Source organism: Nymphalis io, chromosome 17 (assembly GCF_905147045.1).
Source record: "Nymphalis io chromosome 17, ilAglIoxx1.1, whole genome shotgun sequence".
Lineage (NCBI taxonomy): Eukaryota > Metazoa > Arthropoda > Insecta > Lepidoptera > Nymphalidae > Nymphalis > Nymphalis io.
The window spans coordinates 5,961,119-5,981,925 of record NC_065904.1 but is presented as its reverse complement, the minus strand read 5'-3'; the positions used below and the strand labels follow the sequence as shown (position 1 = coordinate 5,981,925).

Sequence of the window (20,807 nt, the reverse complement as noted above, 5' to 3'; positions counted from 1 at the left end):
AGATTTTGAATTTGCACAACTAGTAATAAATATTGGGGGTATATTGTCAGGTCCAGCTGTTTGTTTTATATCCAGTCTTTTTATTTCGCTTATTATTCTTTTTTGTGAAAATAGCGAATGCGAAGATCTTTGGATTAAGGTTAAGGTCTCAACGGGTAAGAAACTTGCTAAATATATATATGTGTATATATATATATATACACATATATATATTTAGCAAGTTTTGATTTAGAGGAGGTGACAGATAAGCAACACAAATTTTAAGAAAATCAGATTTCTTACCCGTTGAGACCTTAACCTTATATATATATATATAAGGTATATATATATATATATATATATATATATATATATATATATATATATATATATATATATATATATATATATATATATATAATATAATATATATATAATAATAATAATAAAACTTTATTTCAGGACTAGCCCATATAGTGTTAGTAAAACATATTTTTTAACTTTACAAATTTTAAAATACAATACAATAATAAAAAATAATTACATTTTTTTTAGATAATAATATTTATCAATAACAATATATATATATATATAAAAAAATAATAATATATAATATATATATATATTTAGCAAGTTTTGATTTAGAGGAGGTGACAGATAAGCAACACAAATTTTAAGAAAATCAGATTTCTTACCCGTTGAGACCTTAACCTTAATCCAAAGATCTTCGCATTCGCTATTTTTATTAGAAATTTTACATGATATTAATTTGTTAGAAATTGCTATAAGAACACCGCCACCAAGCTTATTATTTGCACGATCTCTTCTATATACTGTATATCTATTGTCGAAAATTTCAGAATCGTAGATTTGTACAATTTAGCCATGTTTCTGTAATGATTATAATATCGAATGTATTGCTTTGAATTTTTAATGAAACATCTCTAACGTTAGATCTTAGTCCTCTGATATTCTGATAATAACATGATATAGCATTGAATGTTATCGTAAAGTATTTCAACCCTTTTATATATATGTATAACAATAAATCTATTTTAATTAGTATAGTTAATTCAGACTGTTGAGCGATTGAACATTTTTTAATGCATATATATTCCGATGATTCATTTTTACGTGTATATATGCGTCCCGATTTAATCCACACATATCTGTAGCCTATTTCTTTTGCTCTAGCGCGGGTAGCTGCATTAAGAAATTTCATAGCCGGAGGGACAAGTGCTCCATGACATATATAGGTTTTCGTTCACCTGATATTCCTAGATGGCTTGTATGAAGTTTTTCGTTATTATCTTTCTGTTTCCTGTCGAAGAGCATTATCGTTGCTAGAAAACCATCACGAATTCTCGGGCTAGCAAATTTTACAAGAACGGAGCGTGGCTGTTTTTTATCTATTTTTGATATTCTTGTACATAAGTGAATATCTGTTTCATTTAATTTATATTCTGATACATTTGCAATTTGCTTTATGACCGTAACAAGGTTTCTGATTTGTGTTGAGGTATGCAATGAATTTCGATATTGCTAGCTCTCGAATGTTGCTCCATTTGTGTAAGCCTAGCGCTGAGGTCCACGACAGTATTTTTTAATTCTTTGTTTTCGGTTTCTAATCTCTTTAACGATTCATTTTTATTGTTTACATCAATACGTAATTCTTTATATTTTTCTTCAAAAAAAAAGGAATTGCGTTAGTTGCTCTACTCTTGTGGCTTGTTGTAAGGCCGCAGACCAGGAAGTCCTGGGTTCAATTCCCAGGTCAAGCCAAACAAATGGGTTTTTCTGTCAGAAAATTCTCAGTAGCAGCCCGGAGTCTGGATGTTGGAAGTATGTACACTGCCGTACCTCGGAAAGCACGTAAAGCTGATGGTCGTGCGCCTGAATTCCTTCCAGTCCTGTCGGATTGCCGTCCCATTAGATTATGAGAGTGAGGGAAGAGAGAGTTTACCTTTGCGCACACACTTGTACACTGTAATATCTTCTGCGCAGTTGTCTAATCTCTCTTGATATTGTCCACCGTGTCCGAAATTGGTCTGGAGGACATTATTAATATTATTATTATATGGCTAACCAGACCCTCTTGATATTGCGCAAGACACTTACCGAACTAGGCAGAAAGAGGTCTATGTGTATTGCAGCTGGGGTAGTATCTGTTGGGATTGGAAGAAATGGTGGAGCGACCCAGAGCTAGAGAAGCTAAGAATTATTGTTTTTATCTACTCTAATATGGAAAAAGTTTCGGACTAAGTCTTATGCCACTCCAAAGTAGATAAAATCGTAAGTTATATCCTGGCGTTTTAAGCATTTATGAATTATTTATTTGAAGCCTACTCCCACAAAAGATTTATCAAATCCTTTTATGTGTTTGTTCCTAGTTATCTTTGATGATTGTGGATAGTTTCTAAAAAAATTGTCCGCAGGACGGGTCCTATTTAAATTTAAAAACGAACATACCTATGAGTGGAATTAGCATGAGCATTGGAGCAGCGTGGTGGAATAATCGAGAATTTTGACGAGCCGGTTGGCGTGGTTGGTAGATACTTGCCTTTTCACGCCAAAGGTTGTGGGTTCGATTCCCACCCAGGACAGACATTTGTGTGCATGAACATGTCTGTTTGACCTGAGTCTAGGTGTAATTTTCTATGTAAGTATGTATTTACAAAAGAAAAATAGTATATGTAGTATATCAGTTGTCTGGTTTCCATAGCACAAGCTTTATACAAGCTTAATTTGGGATCAGATGGCCGTGTGTGAAAAATGTCCCAGGATATTATTATTATTATAATCTCCAAACCTTCTCCTCAAAAAAGAGAGCAGGCCTTAACCCAGCATTTGGACATTCACAGGTTGTTACTATGACTAGAATAACGGCAGAAAAGTATTATATTTTAACTCGTTATTTGTGTAACTAATATCGTCGCCGATTACTATTTGTTTCGCCGTATGACTGATTTGGAAGCTGCTGTATTTTTTTTTTTATTCTTTTAGATAAATAGCTCAATATAGCCCCGAGTCAATTAAAAAAATACACCCTTAACGGTTCCAAACTTTTTCTACCTATTTTGGATACCGTGTTAGCCAAAGCGAAGCAAACCAACTTTATTTAGATATGAACATAGACTCAAAAAGCAATTCATCATGTTTTTGTAAATATTTAAATGACAATAATTTAAAAAACATAGGCAACTTATCTTTAAAAACTTTTATTCAACTTAAATAGTTATTCGTTCTTAATTTAAGTGTACCGACATCCAGACAGTTATTTGAAGACTGTTTTTATTATAACATTCAACATAACTTATGTAAAAACCTAACTAATCCTTAAATAAATTGTTCAGTGATTTGAAATGAGTATTACATGTAAGTATATATATTATAATTGAAATTAGAATCATCATATGTATATTAATGCTATTCTTACACATTTTATATTAATAACTACCAATTAAAAGGCAGAACTAAAACATGGTTAAACCAACTTAATTATGAAGATGTTGAGAAACTATTAACTACCTCATAAATGAATATCCACATCACACTCTCAATTATAGCACACACACACACACACACACATTTACACACTCACGCACACACGGTTTGGATAACTTACAATAATTAGTAAAAAGACCCTTTGTAATACTTTTTAATAATTGAATGGGAAGGAACTGACTTCTGACGCACGGGTAACACCAGTTCAGGAGTCAGGGCTACTGTTCATAATATGTATGTCTTGGATAACAATAAAGTATTATTATGATTATTATTATTCTTACAATATTTATTTCTTATTTGACATTTCAAAGAACAGTAACAGCATTATCGTGGGCATGCATTGTCTTCGCATCTGGATTTTTAACAACATCCCTCTCTTGTCTTTTATGAATGAAGTAAAGGAATCTGCAATAAAAAACAAAATTATGTTTTATTTCCTACTAATTGGTTTTAGTTTTATTTGTTGACATAATATAAATATTTAATAAGAATTATATTTTTTTTGAAAAAGAAACAAATCGTTGTTTTGCGGTACAACTTTAAAAGTCTAAATATAATTTTTGTTTTAATTTCCTATCATCCAGTCCTGAAGTAAGAACGGATTATATATTTTATAATTGTCGGATCAAACATTTTCATGGCAAATAATGACTAATGTGTTTCAGAAAATCCTGAGCATATCTACTCGTTTATGTTTATAACGGTGGAAAAAATACAACTAAGGACATTGACCCTTTATAAAAAAACTAGCTACCCGCCCCACATTCGCACGGGTAGATGATAAAAAATTATATATAGAATTTGCGTAAAATCCGTTTCGTATTGAGCGTCTACGTCGCGAAATAAGTAACTATACTAAATAAGTCAGTCGGATCTTTTTTTTTTTATAGAAAAGGAAGGTGGATGAGCATATGGGCCACCTGATGGTAAGTGGTCACCAAACGCCCTTAGACATTGGCATTATAAGAAATGTCAACCATCGCTTATAGCCAATGCGCCACCAACCTTGGGAACTAAGATTTTATGTCCCTTGTGCCTGTAATTACACTGGCTCACTCACCCTTCAAACCGGAACACAACAATATCAAGTATTGCTGTTTTGCGGTAGAATATCTGATGAGTGGGTGGGTGGGTCTATAGTTTCGGAAATCACGTAATATATATATTACTATATTGTAGGATTTTATTAAGTTCAAATACTAAGAAATTAATTGAAAAATGTGTAAGAATAAGAGGCAGTGAACTCGCGTCAACGGCGAACCTCTGTGGCTCTTGAATCTCTCGTTGTCATGACAATATAGCTAAACGTGACGATTTACTTTTATTTTACCACGTTTTTATTACTTGCCTTTGACAATGTATTTAACGGTGGGAATTTGTAATTAGTTAATTAAACAATGGTCTGTCTTATTCTTTCGTATGTCAAATCAATAATGACAGAAAGTGCGAAATCTGTGTTTAACTAAACAGCCGCTAAGCATCGTTTTTATGTAAGCCATAAGGACGTAAGGGACTTCAAATATTAAATATAGGGCAGAATTGACAGACTATGACGGTAATATTTAAATACAAATTATATACTTATATTATTTGTCATAAATGAATAAATAGTAAGTTTCTTGTCGGGCCGGTTCTTTTCAGTGGAATTTACATTTCAACCAGTTGTTTACCAACTTTAAGTTTGATTTAATATTGTAAACGATGCGCATTAGAACAAGTTGATTTTAAAGAAATATTATAAATATTTTTAATGAAAATTATGAATGCAAAATAATAGGTAGTTATGTTAGCCCAAAGCATGAAGACTTAGAAGTGAATGCTTAATAGTAAGCGGAATGTTAGTCATTGTGTCATTCCATGCGGATCGTATGTCCTGGGAAACGATTTGTTAAAAGGAAAAGAACATTCGACTAGAATATAAGCCTCTGTTCAGTCGTGTCACTTAATTATAATAAAATATTTTAAAATTCAAATATATTATATCTTTTTAAAAAAATCTGTCTTGCTCCCGTAAACTTGTCTGGCGCAGCCGGTAGGATTGTTTCATATTAATTACAGCCTTCGTTCTTAATAATTTTCGTCAAAATCCGTGAATTGTAAGAATTTCGAAGGTCTGTAAGAAACAATCCAGAACCAAATAAATAAGACAGTGAGTGAGGAGTCCAGGCGAAGACGATGCTGGCGACCGGTTGGTGAGTAGAACTTTTCACCTTCCTTTGCCTTTTGTTATTTTGGGATAAGACTTCTCCTATTGTAACGTTTTCTGGTTTTCTTATATAATTTTATTTAATAATTTGAATTTGTATCGTGAGTGATTTTGTCTTGGAAAAGTGAAAAATCATATAGTTATATTATTTAAAAAAATATTATTAGTTGAAGTTGAAGTGTGTAATAATTTTAATTAATTTTTTTATAAAATCGAAATGGATCATATAACTCTGATTCCTAACGAAATTTTAAAATTAATTCCTCTTTTTGGTGGCGATAAACGCCAATTAAACTTATTTATAAGAAAATGTGAATATATAATAAGTAAATTTCAAGGCAGTGATGCACAAAATATCTACATTATGCATAGCATCACTAGTCGCTTAGTAGACAAGGCCGCTTCGCTTATCAGCGAGCGCGAGGATATTGTATCATGGGATGAATTTAAAGATTTGTTAATTCAACACTTTGGAGACCCGCAAAGCTAAGGATGTATTGCCATAAAATTAGAAAATTTAAAAATAAATTCAGGAGAAAGTTACCTTGATTTTTGCAATAGAATTCAGTCGGTACGTTCGATTCTTTTATCAAAAGTCAATCAAATATTAAACGAAGATATTAAGCAGAGTAAAATAGTTATTTGTAATAATACGTCATAAGATATAATATAATAATAAGAGAGTGCGTTAAGTATTGTGTTGGAGGAGGTGAACTTTCGCGAACAATACAATCAGCGAAGTAAAGTGTCAAATTCAAAGGTTAATAACTCTTTTAATCAACCAACATATTTTAAACCTAATAATAATTTTAATTTTTCTAATAAACCGAATTTATCTATGCCGATTTACCCGTCTAACCGACAACACCAATTTAAATTCGGAATACCGCATATAAACCAAAGACAACCTGTGCATATCCCTACAGGTTTTAGACCAAATTTATCTCCATATAGATTCGGAATTGCTAAAGGACCACAAATACCACCACCAAGAATTAATCCTCAATACGGACACCGACTTATACAACAGTTAGGTTACCGTCCACCTTTTAATAGTAATAATTATAGACCCCAAACACAATTTGGTTATAGGCCTAACTGACATCAAGACGAACAGGACAAAATGACATTTCTATGAGAACCGTAGTGCAAAATAAACCGACTTTCCCTATTAATGAGACATATACATATGACTACAATTACTATGACAATGAAAATTATTACGACCCTGACCTCTACATTTCAGAAAATGAGCCCTATGAACATAACTGTAATGACATAACATATTACAATGAAGAGACAGACGAACACACTACCAAAAAAAATTCTAGTGACCTTGATAATGAAAATAATGTAGAATTTTTTTCAATACTAGCCTCAAATCTATAGAATCGACAGAGTTAAATTGCGGAAAAACACCTAAAACTACCATATATATACATCCCAGAAATAGATGCGAAATTGATGATAGATACTGGAAGTACGCGTTCTTTCATTAGCCCTGAAAAGGCATATTACTATTTCATATGAACCATTTGAAGTTATAAGTACGCATGCTACCAGCACTCTAATGAAGCTATTAACATTCATTTAATGCCAACGTTCAATAGTAATCATTTTCAAAAATTTTATGTGTATGATGTAGATGTAAAATATGATGGATTGATTGGTAACGATCTCTTAAAACAGTTAGGAGCAGTTATCGACTTAAAGAATAAAATCTTCTTCTTCGTCCTAGCATTTTCCCGGCCTAGTAACGCCAGGGTCCGCTTTCCTGCATCTATGCCTCCACTTTGCCCGATCTAAAGCGTCCTCCTTAGTTAGATCGTGCTCTCTCATATCGTCCCTCACAACATCGAGCCAGCGCTTTTTGGGCCTGCCGCGGGATCTAAGGCCTTCGACAACAAAGTCCAGGCAACGGTTCCCGACATAGTCTGGTGGTCTGCGGCTAATGTGGCCAAACAAACGCAGACGGCTTTCCTGCAACTTATCCGCTACATTGCAAAATCCAAGGCTACCACGGATGTACTCGTTATGAATGCGATCTAGTCGCGTAACGCCACACATCCACCGCAGCATCTTCATTTCCGCGACGTGAAGTTGCTGAACATGTCTCGCGAGAGCTGGCCACGTCTCGCTGCCGTACAATAAGACTGGTCGGATGATGCACTTGTACACAAGGCCCTTTAATTTCACCGGTATCCTGCGATCACAGATTACCCCGGTGACTTCTCGCCATTTGGCCCAGGCTGCGTTTATTCGAGCTCTGACATCGTGGTCGACTGTACCGGACTCGTGCAGTACGGACCCGAGGTATTTAAACTTTTCCGTCTTGATAACGGATTCTCCACATTCTTAAAGAATAAAATATTGAAAACAAATTCATCAAGGATTCCTATAATATATTATGACAAAAAATATATTCTTGAACTTCCACCGCGTTCTGAATTAAGGGTATCCTTACCAACAAATCAGCATTCCGGTGATGCAATAATTAATTTTACTGAATTTTGTAAGGGCGTGTGAATGCCAAGTGCGATAGTAAAATGTGTAAATGGTTATGCAAAAAAAAATATAACAAAAATATCGAGTGCAAGGTCAATTGTATGAAAAATGGAAGAGAATTCGGAGAAAATGAATTATTATTAAAAAATCTAAATAATTTAAGGTAAAGATAAGATAATAATTAATAAGATCACAAGAACGAAGAAGAGAAAAATAAAATATTTTCTCTTTGTAAAGAATATAAAGATATTTTCTATTGCGACCAATTACTTTTGACATTTACGAATGACGTTAAACATTTTATTAGAACGCGCAATGAGGATCCTATATATTTAGCCCTATAGACAAGCCCCTACACAAACGGAAGAGATCAAAAGACAGGTAGAGACTCTTTTAGATAATAACGTAATTCAGGAATCTTACTCGCCATGGAGTGCACCCGTTCATCTTGTTCCCAAGAAAATGGATGCCTCTGGGGAAGTAAACGACTGAATGAAATAACTATTGACGACAAATACCCTCTTCCTAATATTACAGACTTATTTGATAAGTTAGGTAAAAGCGTGTATTTTTCTATGTTAGACTTAGCTAGCGGATATCACCAAATAGAAATTAACGAATCTGACAGACAAAAAAACCGCTTTTAGTACTCAATCAGGACATTTTGAGTTCTTAAGAATGCCATTTGATTTAAAAACCGCCCCCACGATGTTTCAAAGGGCGATGAATAAGGTTTACAGGGTATACGTTACATGGTATATCTGGACGATATAATTATATTTTCAGCTAGCTTAGAAGAACATATTAAAAGCCCTAGAATAGTTTTTGACAGATTACGTACTACAAATTTAAAAGTACAACTTGATAAATCAGAATTCCTATGAAATTCCTTTACTTAGGACATACTATTACAAAAGACGGACTAAAACCTAACTAAATAAAGTATTAGATTTCCCAGTACCGAAAACTACGATAGAAATTAAAAGTTTTCTTGGATTAATAGGATTTTACAGACGCTTTATAAAAGACTTTGCTAGAATTACACAACCTCTGACCTCATGTTTAAAAAAACGTAATAAAATAATAATAGATGACAAGTATCTGGAGGCATTCCAAAAATGTAAAGAATTACTGACGAATGCACCCCTTTTGCAATATCCTGATTTCGAAAAACCCTTTGTGCTTACTACAGATGCATCCGCCATAGCCTTAGGCGCAGTATTATCTCAAGGCCCTATAGGTACTGGCCATCCTATTACTTATGCCAGTAGAACCCTTAGTGACTCTGAGTCACGTTATAGTACAATTGAGCGTGAGCTGTTAGCAATAGTTTGGGTGATAAAACATTTCCGACCATACTTATATGGCCGAAAGTTTACAATTTACACTGATCACCGTCCATTAGCTTGGTTATATTCTCTTAAGGAACCAAATAGTAAGTTAACCCGTTGGCGGTTACGTTTACAAGAATACGACTTTGAAGTAATTTATAAAAAAAGGTAAACAGAATACAAATGCAGATGTTTTTTCCCGTATAAAATTAAATGCAATAGGATCTGACGACAATACTTCTATAGCAGTAAATGTCGATGAAAAGGAAACTCTACTTCAAGACCACTTACAAGACGTAACTAATCAAATTCTAGAATTAACCGGAAGATGTAATACAGACGACTCTAGAACTGTTACTGTAACTGACTCTGAGGCGACCATATCAGTTTGTTCTGAAGATTTAACTGAAATCGAACCTCAAAACCGAAACACTTCCAATTCTAGCTCTAATACGGAGACAGTCCATTCGAATTTAGAATGTGATACTTCTGGTATTCCAATTTTACATGAAGCTATCGATACTAAACCCAATCAAATATTAGTGTTTTCATGGCTTAAAAACGAACTTCAAGTTAAAGACTTATCAAGACCAAAAGAGAAAATAATTGAAGTTTTCTTACCATTAAATAACTTTGAACTAATAAAACAATTTCTTAAAGAATATATCCGCCCCAAAATTAAATACTTTATATATTTCGAACATTTAGATCATAGGAGAGATTTTGCTAAAACAATAATTTCCTTACTTAAAAAATACACTGTAGACATTAAAGAATGTACCGAACGCATAATTTTTGTTAAAGACGAGGCTGAACAAAAAGCAATAGTAATAAAATACCATGAGGGAAAAACTTGTCACCGCGGTATAAAAGAAACGATTACTAGGATTAAACGAAATTATTTTCGGCATAATATGCAGGAAACCATTACGGCATTAATAAACGCATGTGAACTTTGTCGTTAAATGAAATATGATAAGAGACCTATTCCCGTACTTCAATTAACCCAAACACAAGATGCCCCGTTTCAAGAAATATTCATAGATTTATTTAACATTGAAGGAAAGTATTATTTAAAATTAGTAGACGCCTTTAGCAAACTTGGTGAAGCGATAGAAGTTAGTAGCAGATCCACCCCAGAAGTGATTCGCGCGTTAATTAAATACTTTTCTTATTACGGTGTACCTTAAAAGATAACTTCTGATCCAGGTACAGAGTTTAATAATGAGTTAATGAGAGAATTAGTAAAAATGTACAAAATTGAACGACATATCACTACTCCTAATAACCCAAATTCTACAGGTATTGTAGAAAGGTTTCACTCTATGTTAATAGAGACACATAGATTAGCCAAATACGAACGTAAGTTCACGGACGCTGCTTCCGTCATGACTTACTCTATCATGGCATACAATCACACTATTCATAGCGCCACTGGTTTAACGCCCTTCGAAGTATTCGGTCATACCGATTCTAGCAATGTATTTGATGTCGATTTCCATAGGTTTTATATACAGCAATTACTTAAAGATCATATAAAACGCACAAAATACTTATATCAATATATTTCCAATAAAATATACGAAAATAAAGATGAAGAAAGGAAAAGAAGAGGTGGTGAGCAAGAAATAGATTTAAGCGTCGATAAAACTATATTTGCGAAAGTAGTTAACACAAGGAAGAGTAAGGATAAGCCCCCTTATCAAAAGGCAATTGTTAGAGGAGAAACTTTTTTCGTAATGTAGTACCCGTAACTATTAGAGAGCGACAAACTAAAGTCCCGCTTAAAAATATAAAACGACCTCCACAAGTGGTGCGTAATCGCCCTGGCGATGATGAAGGACACCCAATCCCTTCGACTTCAAAAGGATTCAAAGGATTGAAGGTAATCCGGGCCTATTACCCGTCAAACAGGGTCAGGCCTATAAACAGGAAAATAAATGGAAAATCTATTAAAATAATAGATTTAAGTTCCATATTTGCCGATTTAGAGTTTAATATAAATAGATATAGTGATTTTAATAAGTTAATTAATACAGCAATTCCCTAGCAATCGATGGGAGGAACTGGCAGAGGACCGTGCCAAGTGGCGACGCCTTATTCACGAAGGTCAATCAAAGCATGACAATGACTGGTTTAAATTACTAAAAGAAAAACGCACTAGGCGTCATGAGCGGGCTTCAAACCCCCGCCCATCTGGGGGCGCATACACTTGTCGGAAGTGCGGCCGAAGGATCCTCTCTCGCATTGGTCTTTTCAGTCATGAACGTAAGTGCCTTCGCGATGCCGCTTAAATCATCTGTCAAAGATGCAGAGGCCTATATGATATGAATTAATACAGACACGTCGTATATGCAGATGCTAGATTTTCAGTCGTGTCACTTAATTATAATAAAATATTTTAAAATTCAAATATATTATATCTTTTAAAAAAAGTCTGTCTTGCTCCCGTAAACTTGTCTAGGTTACCATCATGAACACAATTTGTTTCTTTTTGCAATTGTATCCTATCTAAAATTGCATTATTTTTATTGCCAGGCAACATCACAAATCCACTTTTTTGGCATCCCCACCCTTTCTTTACAGTGCAGCATCTTGGTTCATATTTAATATTTGTTTATATTTTAGAAGTCACGAACCATATATAATTATATATTCCAACGAAATATTCAAAAGAGTAAAAATATTAAAAATATATTCTTCATAATTCTTCTAATAATATCTAGTTTGAAATGGTGGTTTGAAGGAATGATAAACGTAAATACCAGATAAATAAGGACAGTCATCACGATAGTATAATTAGATAATTTAAGAATTTCCTTTGATCATTTGATAGGTGAATAAAGTGGTAACCCGATTTTATACAATCAAATTCTTGAGAATTCTAGGTAGCTTTTAATTTAAAACTTCAGCGGAAGTCTCATTTGTCATCGCTTTCAGGAAGCCTCGGTTCCGCAGCTAACGTAGTTAGGAAAGTTAGACAACTGGCTGACATTTATACGTCTCGATTAGTATAGTTCAGTTTTGTGAGCTCGCCATAGTTTTAAAGCTAATCCCTACGTCTGCAGTATGTTTTCGTAGTGATTTGATTATGACGAATGAGATTATTTCAAATTCAGTCAGTTAGGACTTTGAACATACAACTCACTGTCTATAATCTTTAATTGTGCCACTGAGCCATCTCGGCTACTTTTGCTACGCTACCGTTAAATTTTTGACGAGCCGGTTGACGTGGTTGGTAGATACTTGCGAATACGATTCCGTGAAAAGCCAAAATATCTTTTTGCATCTATAAAGAATTCCGTTAATAATTTGCCATATTATTTATTATAAATTTAAGTAACGTCTCATAGATTATGTTACTCTTTCAAGCGGTCTTATTAGTCTATTATAAGGCTGCTGTCGAGATTCTGCATTCAAACCCCGATTCGGGTCTATAAAAAAAAAATATTTTCTTTTAGAAAATTTTCACTGACAACCTGGAGTGAGGAAGTTAGCAGTATTTCACGCTTGTGCCTCGGATAGCACGTGATACTTTTGGTGCTGCGTGCTTGATCTATCCGGTCTCCGTCTCCGGTCGAGTCAGATTCCATCGGATTGGGAGGAGAGTAAAGAGAGTACACTTGTATTTGCGCGCTGACTTGCGAACTATTACATCTCCAGTGCAGATAGCTAATATTTCAAAAGCGCCACCACGCCCAAAATGTAAATGTAAGGAATTTCCTTAATAAAAAAGCCTAGCATATTCATTATTAAAAAATAGAATGTGTTTTGTTTTTCGCTTTTCATAAGAATCTCTTAGGGTCAGATATTTACAAGAGTAAATAAAGAGTAAATATTTGAGACGAAACATTTGTTGTATATTTAATAAAACTGTAGGTGAACAGAACCTCAAAATATACTATCACAATAAATAGTATATATTGTGATAGTATATTTTGATTTTATTATTTCCAAAAAGCCAAAACCGTGTTCATCGAAATTTCTAGAAAATATTAAGGGATGTTATAAAGTAAAATAGAAGTCATTTTATGTTAACACGAAATTTTTGAATTAAGTACATTTGTCAATACTAAAATGGATTCTCCTTTGTAGCTACATTTAATTGTAAAGCATTTAATAAGACATACCTAACTTTAAAATGCCGACTCATGCTGATACTTGATAAAAATCATATTCCATAAAACAATATTTTTTTATGGAATAAAATAAAAAGTTGATTATGAAATACATTGTTCAATCCATTATAAAAAGAGAATAACAAGTTAAAAATGAACATTATACGACAGATAAACACTCAAAGCCTAGCGTGTCGTTGTGAAACAATGTTCATCGCCCGCCACCCACAAAATTTCCCTGTCCTAAACGTCTCTGGCAATCTCCTCAGATTGGTCATCACTTTGAGAAAGGTAAAAATTTCATCTGCAAAATGTAACCATAAACTAGAATATATTTTAACAGTTTTACCCTAAGACATATGATGAAAAAAATAATGAATTTAGTATATACTCGTGCCTCCTTCATACATGTACAAAAAGGATCAACATAAAACCCTTATATCGTAATACACATAAAGATCCCAGTCAGCATTATTCTTTCCGACATCTGTTATATTTATCGTCATATTTCAGCCAATTTTCACAAAACCTTAATACTAATACACTTAAACTTTCCTCATGAACCACCCTATTGTTGAAATTCGTATTCATGCATTCATACAGACAAACAGACAGACGTGGCCAAAATTTACCTTATACTACGTAATGAAGTCGAAAAATTTCATTCATAAGACGACATTCCACAAAGCCCATATGACCTTTTCATTATGTAGGTAAGTAATATAATATAATTTATTCTAACATTGTTCTGTTTCTAATATTTTGAATTTAAAAGCCTTAAACTTTTAAAGTGTTTTTGCAATCACTTCTCAATTTTATCACAACACAAGTTGTGCTTAAATGAATTATGTCATACTATTCGCTATACACTCGTTAAAGTTATAAATATTTTTTTTTTATTTACAAGAGTTGAAGCAGTTTTCTTGTATATTTAATAATTACATGTTACTAAGTATATGATCTCATACAGCTTTATTAAAAATATATGTAAGTATAGATGATATCTTCTTAATTGTTTTTAGATTCGACGCCCATATTAATGGAGATTAGCTTATGGCGCAAGATATGTTACAAAAGTGGATATATTATATAAATATATATAGCCTGTATATTATAGTGTGCGTATTAGACTGTACGCAAACATAAGTGCACTTTGATGGAACCGAAATACAGCCTTCTCAGGCACAGAAATATAAATACCACCACATTCCAATCTCAGGGCAAATATCCAAATAAGTTTTTTATATTACCCGAAAATATACACAGAACATGCATTGGTATAAAATAGCCACTAGACGAAAGACGCAGATAAATAATTATGACTAGTATTTTATCTGTAGGACTATAATTAAATTATAGTGTACCGGACTGCTTATTATGATATCGATAAAAATAGATTTTTAGGTATTTTCACATCCTCGTAAGTGAATAAAAGCAATCGTATCCCTCCATACAAAAAACATGGATACAAAAAAATTAATTACAATGCATATTTATCCCCAATTTTCGAAACGCTAATAAAAGTATAATTAAGCTAATAAAAGTGTAATAAAACTAATTTGACTTTAATCTGAATAGTCATTGGTCGATGGCATCTTATGACGTAATGGGTGACCAATGAGCGTTCAGTATTTAATCTGATTTATAAATCTGACTTTGTTGACATAAACTGTTCGTACATAATTAAATTCGCCTACAGTTTCAAACTCGTGTAATTTTATCCAATCAAAATGAAATTCTTGTTCATTTTCACGTCTTTATCTTCCTGTTACCATATGTCTCGAAGAAGTTGTTAATCGTAAAGGTTATAATACATGATAAATACACACAAAAGCTTAATATAATATGAATAAAAAATATAATTGTGCAAAACTTACATGAATATAAAAACCGCTGGTATAGTCATCGAGCCGCCGAGAAGATAAAATGCTCCAGGCAAAGTTTCAAGTGTTTTAGAATATAACTTGCTATAAATTGGGCTGTAGATAACCGGCACGATTGCCTCCACGAAACCAATTAGTGAACAGATTTTGCCTGGAAAGAGTAATTAATCTTTATTCTTGTCAAGTAAGTAACCTGTAAACGTCCCACTGCTGGGCTAAGTTCTAAGGCTCTTCTTTTGAAGAGTAACAGCTTGTGAATGTTCCACTGCTGGGCTAAGGCCTCCTCTCCCTTTTTGAGGAGAAGGTTTAGAGCTTATTCCACCATGCTGCTCTAATGCGGGTTGGTGAAATACATATATGGCAGAATTTCAGTGAAATTCGACACACGCAGGTTTCCTCACGATGTTTTCCTTCACCGTCAAGCACGAGATGAATTATAATAACAAATTAAGCACATGAAAATTCAGTGGCGCTCGCCCGGGTTTGAACCCACGATCATCGGTTAAGATTCACGCGTTCTTACCCCTGGGCCATCTCGGCTTTTTTTTTTTTTTGAAGAGGTTTGCAGCTTATTCTGATTGATTGATTATCTGATTGACACATGTGGCAGACTTACAACCGGCACATGCAGGTTTCCTCTTGATGTTTTTCTTGACCGCCGAGTACGAGGTGAATTAAAAACACAAATTGAGCATATAAAAATTAAGAGGTTCTCAGGATTGTACCTCTAATATTCAGTTAATATTCGTATTATAAACATTGGGCGACCTTGGCTGATTTGTGTATTAACAATGAATATAATTGATATAAATCTAGCATATATTATTAATAAAAATATGTTTTTATTTTTTATAAATGTGACTAATATTCCTATTCTACTCAAACTATAATATATAATCGATCTATACTAGGATCGAATTCGAAACTTGCTCATCGCTAGTAATTAACCGTTGCGCCATTAAGGTTATGAGTTATTATATAATAATAATATTACTTTTATTATATATAGGTAGTGATATTTTATTATTTACTATTTCATACTTGCTATTGTCCTTACATAAGTTTATTTATACCATGTTTTCCTTACGCTCGAATATAATCAACAAAATGTTTTTTAAATCTGATTTGATAACGCTAGTTTCATTAGCTTTACTCATAAAATTACTTTTTTTACAATTAATTGTGAAGTTACAACAGGTTTGGGCTTAAACTTAATTAATGTTTTCTATGTGACATCAATATTCTTCCAGAATCAATCTAAAGCTATCATATTCATATTAAGAGATTAAATCATATTAAAACCATCAAATGAATCGTCGACAAACGTATTGTACAACTGACAATTTGCCAAGTTTCAAGTGATTTGTCTTGACATCATATTAAATCTAAAATAAATCTAAAGTGTATTTTCTTTAAAAATGTCTTCAATATATGTTGTAATATTTTACTAGTAATATTATTATGTGAACAATTTAAATATGATAACTTTACACGTTAGCAAGTTTTGCATTTATTAATGTTTCCATGACTATATCCAAATACAATCTGCGTTCTTAAAAAAAAGGTTTCAGTGCTGGTTCTTTACCCAACAACTTCACAACCTTTATTTAAGATCGGAGGCCCTTACCTCCTCCTCATTAGGAGAAGGTTTGGTACTTATTAAATTGGTGTATGTATATGTGGCAAAAGGCATATACAGGTTTGCTCGTAAGATTCCAGCTCTAGAGGAACGATAAACACAATTTAAACACCTGAAACGCATTGGTACTTGCCTGGGCTTGAAGCCGCGAACCGGACCCGGAACTAGGCTATATACGTTCCTAACACTTGTAAATACAATATATATTTATAAAAAAGAAAAAATATCGCATTTTGTTAATTAAGGAATCGTTTACCACAAGACCACGATACTGGATCCGGTTCTAGCGGTTACTCGTAAATCTTTAATTATGCGTTTGAAACGTTACATCAGCGATGAACGAGAACCCGTTTTTTTGTTCAAATTAGGTGCGTCTTCTCTAGTACCTTTTAAGATAACATGAAAAACACCTTGAACTGTGTTTTTATTATTTGATATTGTTTTGAATGTACAAAAAATCTTCTACTAATACTCTACTAACAATAATGCAAGGAATTAACTTGTTACTCTGTTGCTTGACTACCAATCAGTAATTATTTTGTGTTTTTTTTTGCAACGGGATCCTAAGAAATTTACAAAGTTATTCTATAACAAGCACCTTACATACATATATATTCATTTAAGTGTGTAATTAGTGAGTTATGTATAGACAATAGCACACCTTGGAAATGAAACAATACTATCATATTTAAAATTGTAAGCAATTACCAGATTAATTAATTCAATTAAAGATTAATTAATTCAATTCATTTTGACCAAGTCATGAATTACCAGAATTACTACAAAAACCCGATGAGTTCAATTTTGCGTACTGGAGATACTTTTTTAATTTGCTCTATCTTGGATTTATTCGTATCCTTTTATTCAGAGATATACCACAATAATATTAATAACAATAAATAATGTAGCTAAACGCAACTTTGTTAAAATTATTAAAAACTTTGTAACACGTATTTTATGTGCTTACCAATTTCATCGGGATCGACGACTTTAGTTCCCAGAGATCTGACAACTGTTGATCCACAATTACCAAAGAAATCAAGAACCGGTCCAGCATAAAACCAAGATTTATTTGGAGCTAAACCATAAACAAAACTGGAGAGAACTTTGCTTGTTGTCGCTATTGCCCCAATGAGATCGTCATGAACCTTAAGAATTTTACTCAAAACTGTTACAGTAAAGGCAGTACCTAAAATTATGATATTGTATTATTTACTATATGACCACTTACCATTATTTCATAAACATTTTATACTATTTAGAATATTAAAATTTTGCAGACACACGTGTCTATATTAGTTTTACCACAAAAAAATGTTTGTAATTCTAAATAACTTTAATGGTTAAAAAAAACTATACAAAGGTCAATAATTTTATCTGCGAGTCTAAGAGATGATATCACTAAAATATTTGCAGCGCAATCATGTATCGAACGTGATTATAATTATATTTCATCATTATCAATCATATTATTTAAAATTGTTTTTATGGAGTATTTGCGATAACACATTGCATGTGGAATAAGATCTGCACAAATATTCAATTAAATTTTCATTTTTATACTTTTTTTATTGAATAGGTAGGCCAACATGATGATAAGTGGTTACCGCCCATAGAAAATCAGTGGTTCCCAGACGAGTTTGCACAGCGCCCTATTATCAAGTACAATGTTATATTTTGGCATTCAGAGACAACAAATTAGAAAATTAAACAACTTATCTGTCGTTTGTTATAAATTTGTATAGACAATAGTTTTATTATAAAAATATGTATAATAAAATGAAGATAGGTCTTAAACAAATATTGTTGTCTGTTGTTTATAGATTAAACACTATTATAATATTTTTATTGCTATTGATCTAAGACTCATTTTTTAAATATTTTTATTTTTAAAAATTATCAAAATGTTATATACTTCTTGAAAACAAAACAATTGAATATACATATAAATAATACTTGGAGTATTTACCGGCTAGTCCCATTAACACGGAATATGTTGAAAAGAGACTGAACTCCACCACACCCATGTTGAATTTTTTCAGTGTATATAAAAACAATACAGTGCTTTCACCTATAATGATAAAAATAATAACTTAAAGTTCTGACAGCTGGCTCTTTACAGTTATATCGTATTAATTGGAAATTTTGTTGAACAAACTCACCGAATACTGGGCCGATGACAACAATATGTGCCCAAACAACTAGCCATATTTGGATAAGTTCTTTCTTAGGCGTAAGGAATAGCAGTGAAAGTGTATCCCAAGCATTTTTTGGATTGAAGAAATCATAAAGTTTTTGTAGAAACGTGCCTTCAACTTCAACACGATTAATATCGTGTATTCTAAAATAAGTGTGAAGAAAACCAAAAGCGTATAGAACTGCTCCAATACCAAATATTCCATAGAAGCCTACTAGTTCTAACAATACACCACTAATGGAAGATCCCAAAGGTATTCCTAAGGTAACAATTACTGCTACGCAACCCATTCTAAACGTACGAGTCTCAACAGTCGTGACGTCAGCAATATAGCTGTAAGAACCCATTAAAGCGATCGAAAGACCTCCCGAAAACGCTGAAGGTAGTGCTTCTATTAACCCTGTTACCCATAACGGCCATTCAAGAAAGAAATATGTTGCCAAAATTAATCCGACAGCTGATACAAGCTCCCCAAACATCGGAATGAGCATAAGATATTTCCTATTTCCAGTTTTATCACTCCACGCTCCAACGAATAGGATTAAAAGAGCAGGTATTCCACTTTGTAGGGGCTGTTTCCAGCTCGTCATATCAGCCACTAAGGTTTGGGCTAGGCCCAGAGCAGTTTCTGTTATATTATCATCGAATTCACCTGATATAGCTTGAGAACAAATATATTCAGAATAATTAAGATCCGCGCGACATGCTTTTTCCATGTTCAATTTTTGAACTGCTAAAGATGATATTATATTAGGTAATATGTAACAAAAAAGAAACGGTTCCACAGTAAAGAAATTTATGAAATTCTTAAACTTCTTTGAAAATGATGTATTAACCACTTCTTGTTCCACTTCACTATTATTTTCATTTTTTCCCTTATTCACTTTTTTATCAGTCAATTCAGTTCCATTAGTTACTTTAAGCGCCATTTTTTTACTCTAACAACACATTTTACTTTAAAAATAATATTAAGAAACCTTACAAGCTGTATAAGTCCGTCTATTTGTAAGCACGAAACTCTAATGTCGACACACAACTTTGAAATCCGACAAACTCGTTTGCTACGAAAAATTGTATTTATAAACGGTACAACTAATTTGATACCTCTGTTATTATATACAGATACAACCTTGAAGATGATCGTAGCGTATAAGCTAAAGCTAACCAAATATATATTTTTTAAATAATATTATTATAAAAAAAAAACAAAATAGTTTTTTTTAATAAATCAATAGTTCTTCATATTAGATGATATGATGTAATTATGTTGTATTTAATTAATATATGTCGTTTTGAATCTAAACTAATACTTTAAATGAGATAAAATTTGCAAATCTTCGTTTGTTTGTTTGGAGATTTTAGTCTCACTCTCATTGAATAAATCCCTTTTATTAATTATGACTGACATATACAGTCACGTTGCAACCCACGAGGGCGGAGTA

The 20,807-nt window shown here is 32.8% G+C and overlaps 1 protein-coding gene across 1 annotated transcript; it reads right to left on the bottom strand.

Moving 5' to 3' along the window:
* Positions 1-3,787: 3,787 nt before the first annotated feature.
* On the bottom strand, positions 3,788-20,416 carry LOC126775094 (proton-coupled folate transporter-like). Its single transcript, XM_050496855.1, has 5 exons — positions 19,331-20,416; positions 19,138-19,239; positions 18,136-18,357; positions 15,524-15,680; positions 3,788-3,891 (listed from the first exon to the last, which is right to left on the bottom strand). The coding sequence occupies exons 1-5, from the start codon at positions 20,292-20,294 to the stop codon at positions 3,792-3,794; spliced, it is 1,545 nt and encodes a 514-aa protein (XP_050352812.1). The 5' UTR covers positions 20,295-20,416; the 3' UTR covers positions 3,788-3,791.
* Positions 20,417-20,807: the final 391 nt, after the last annotated feature.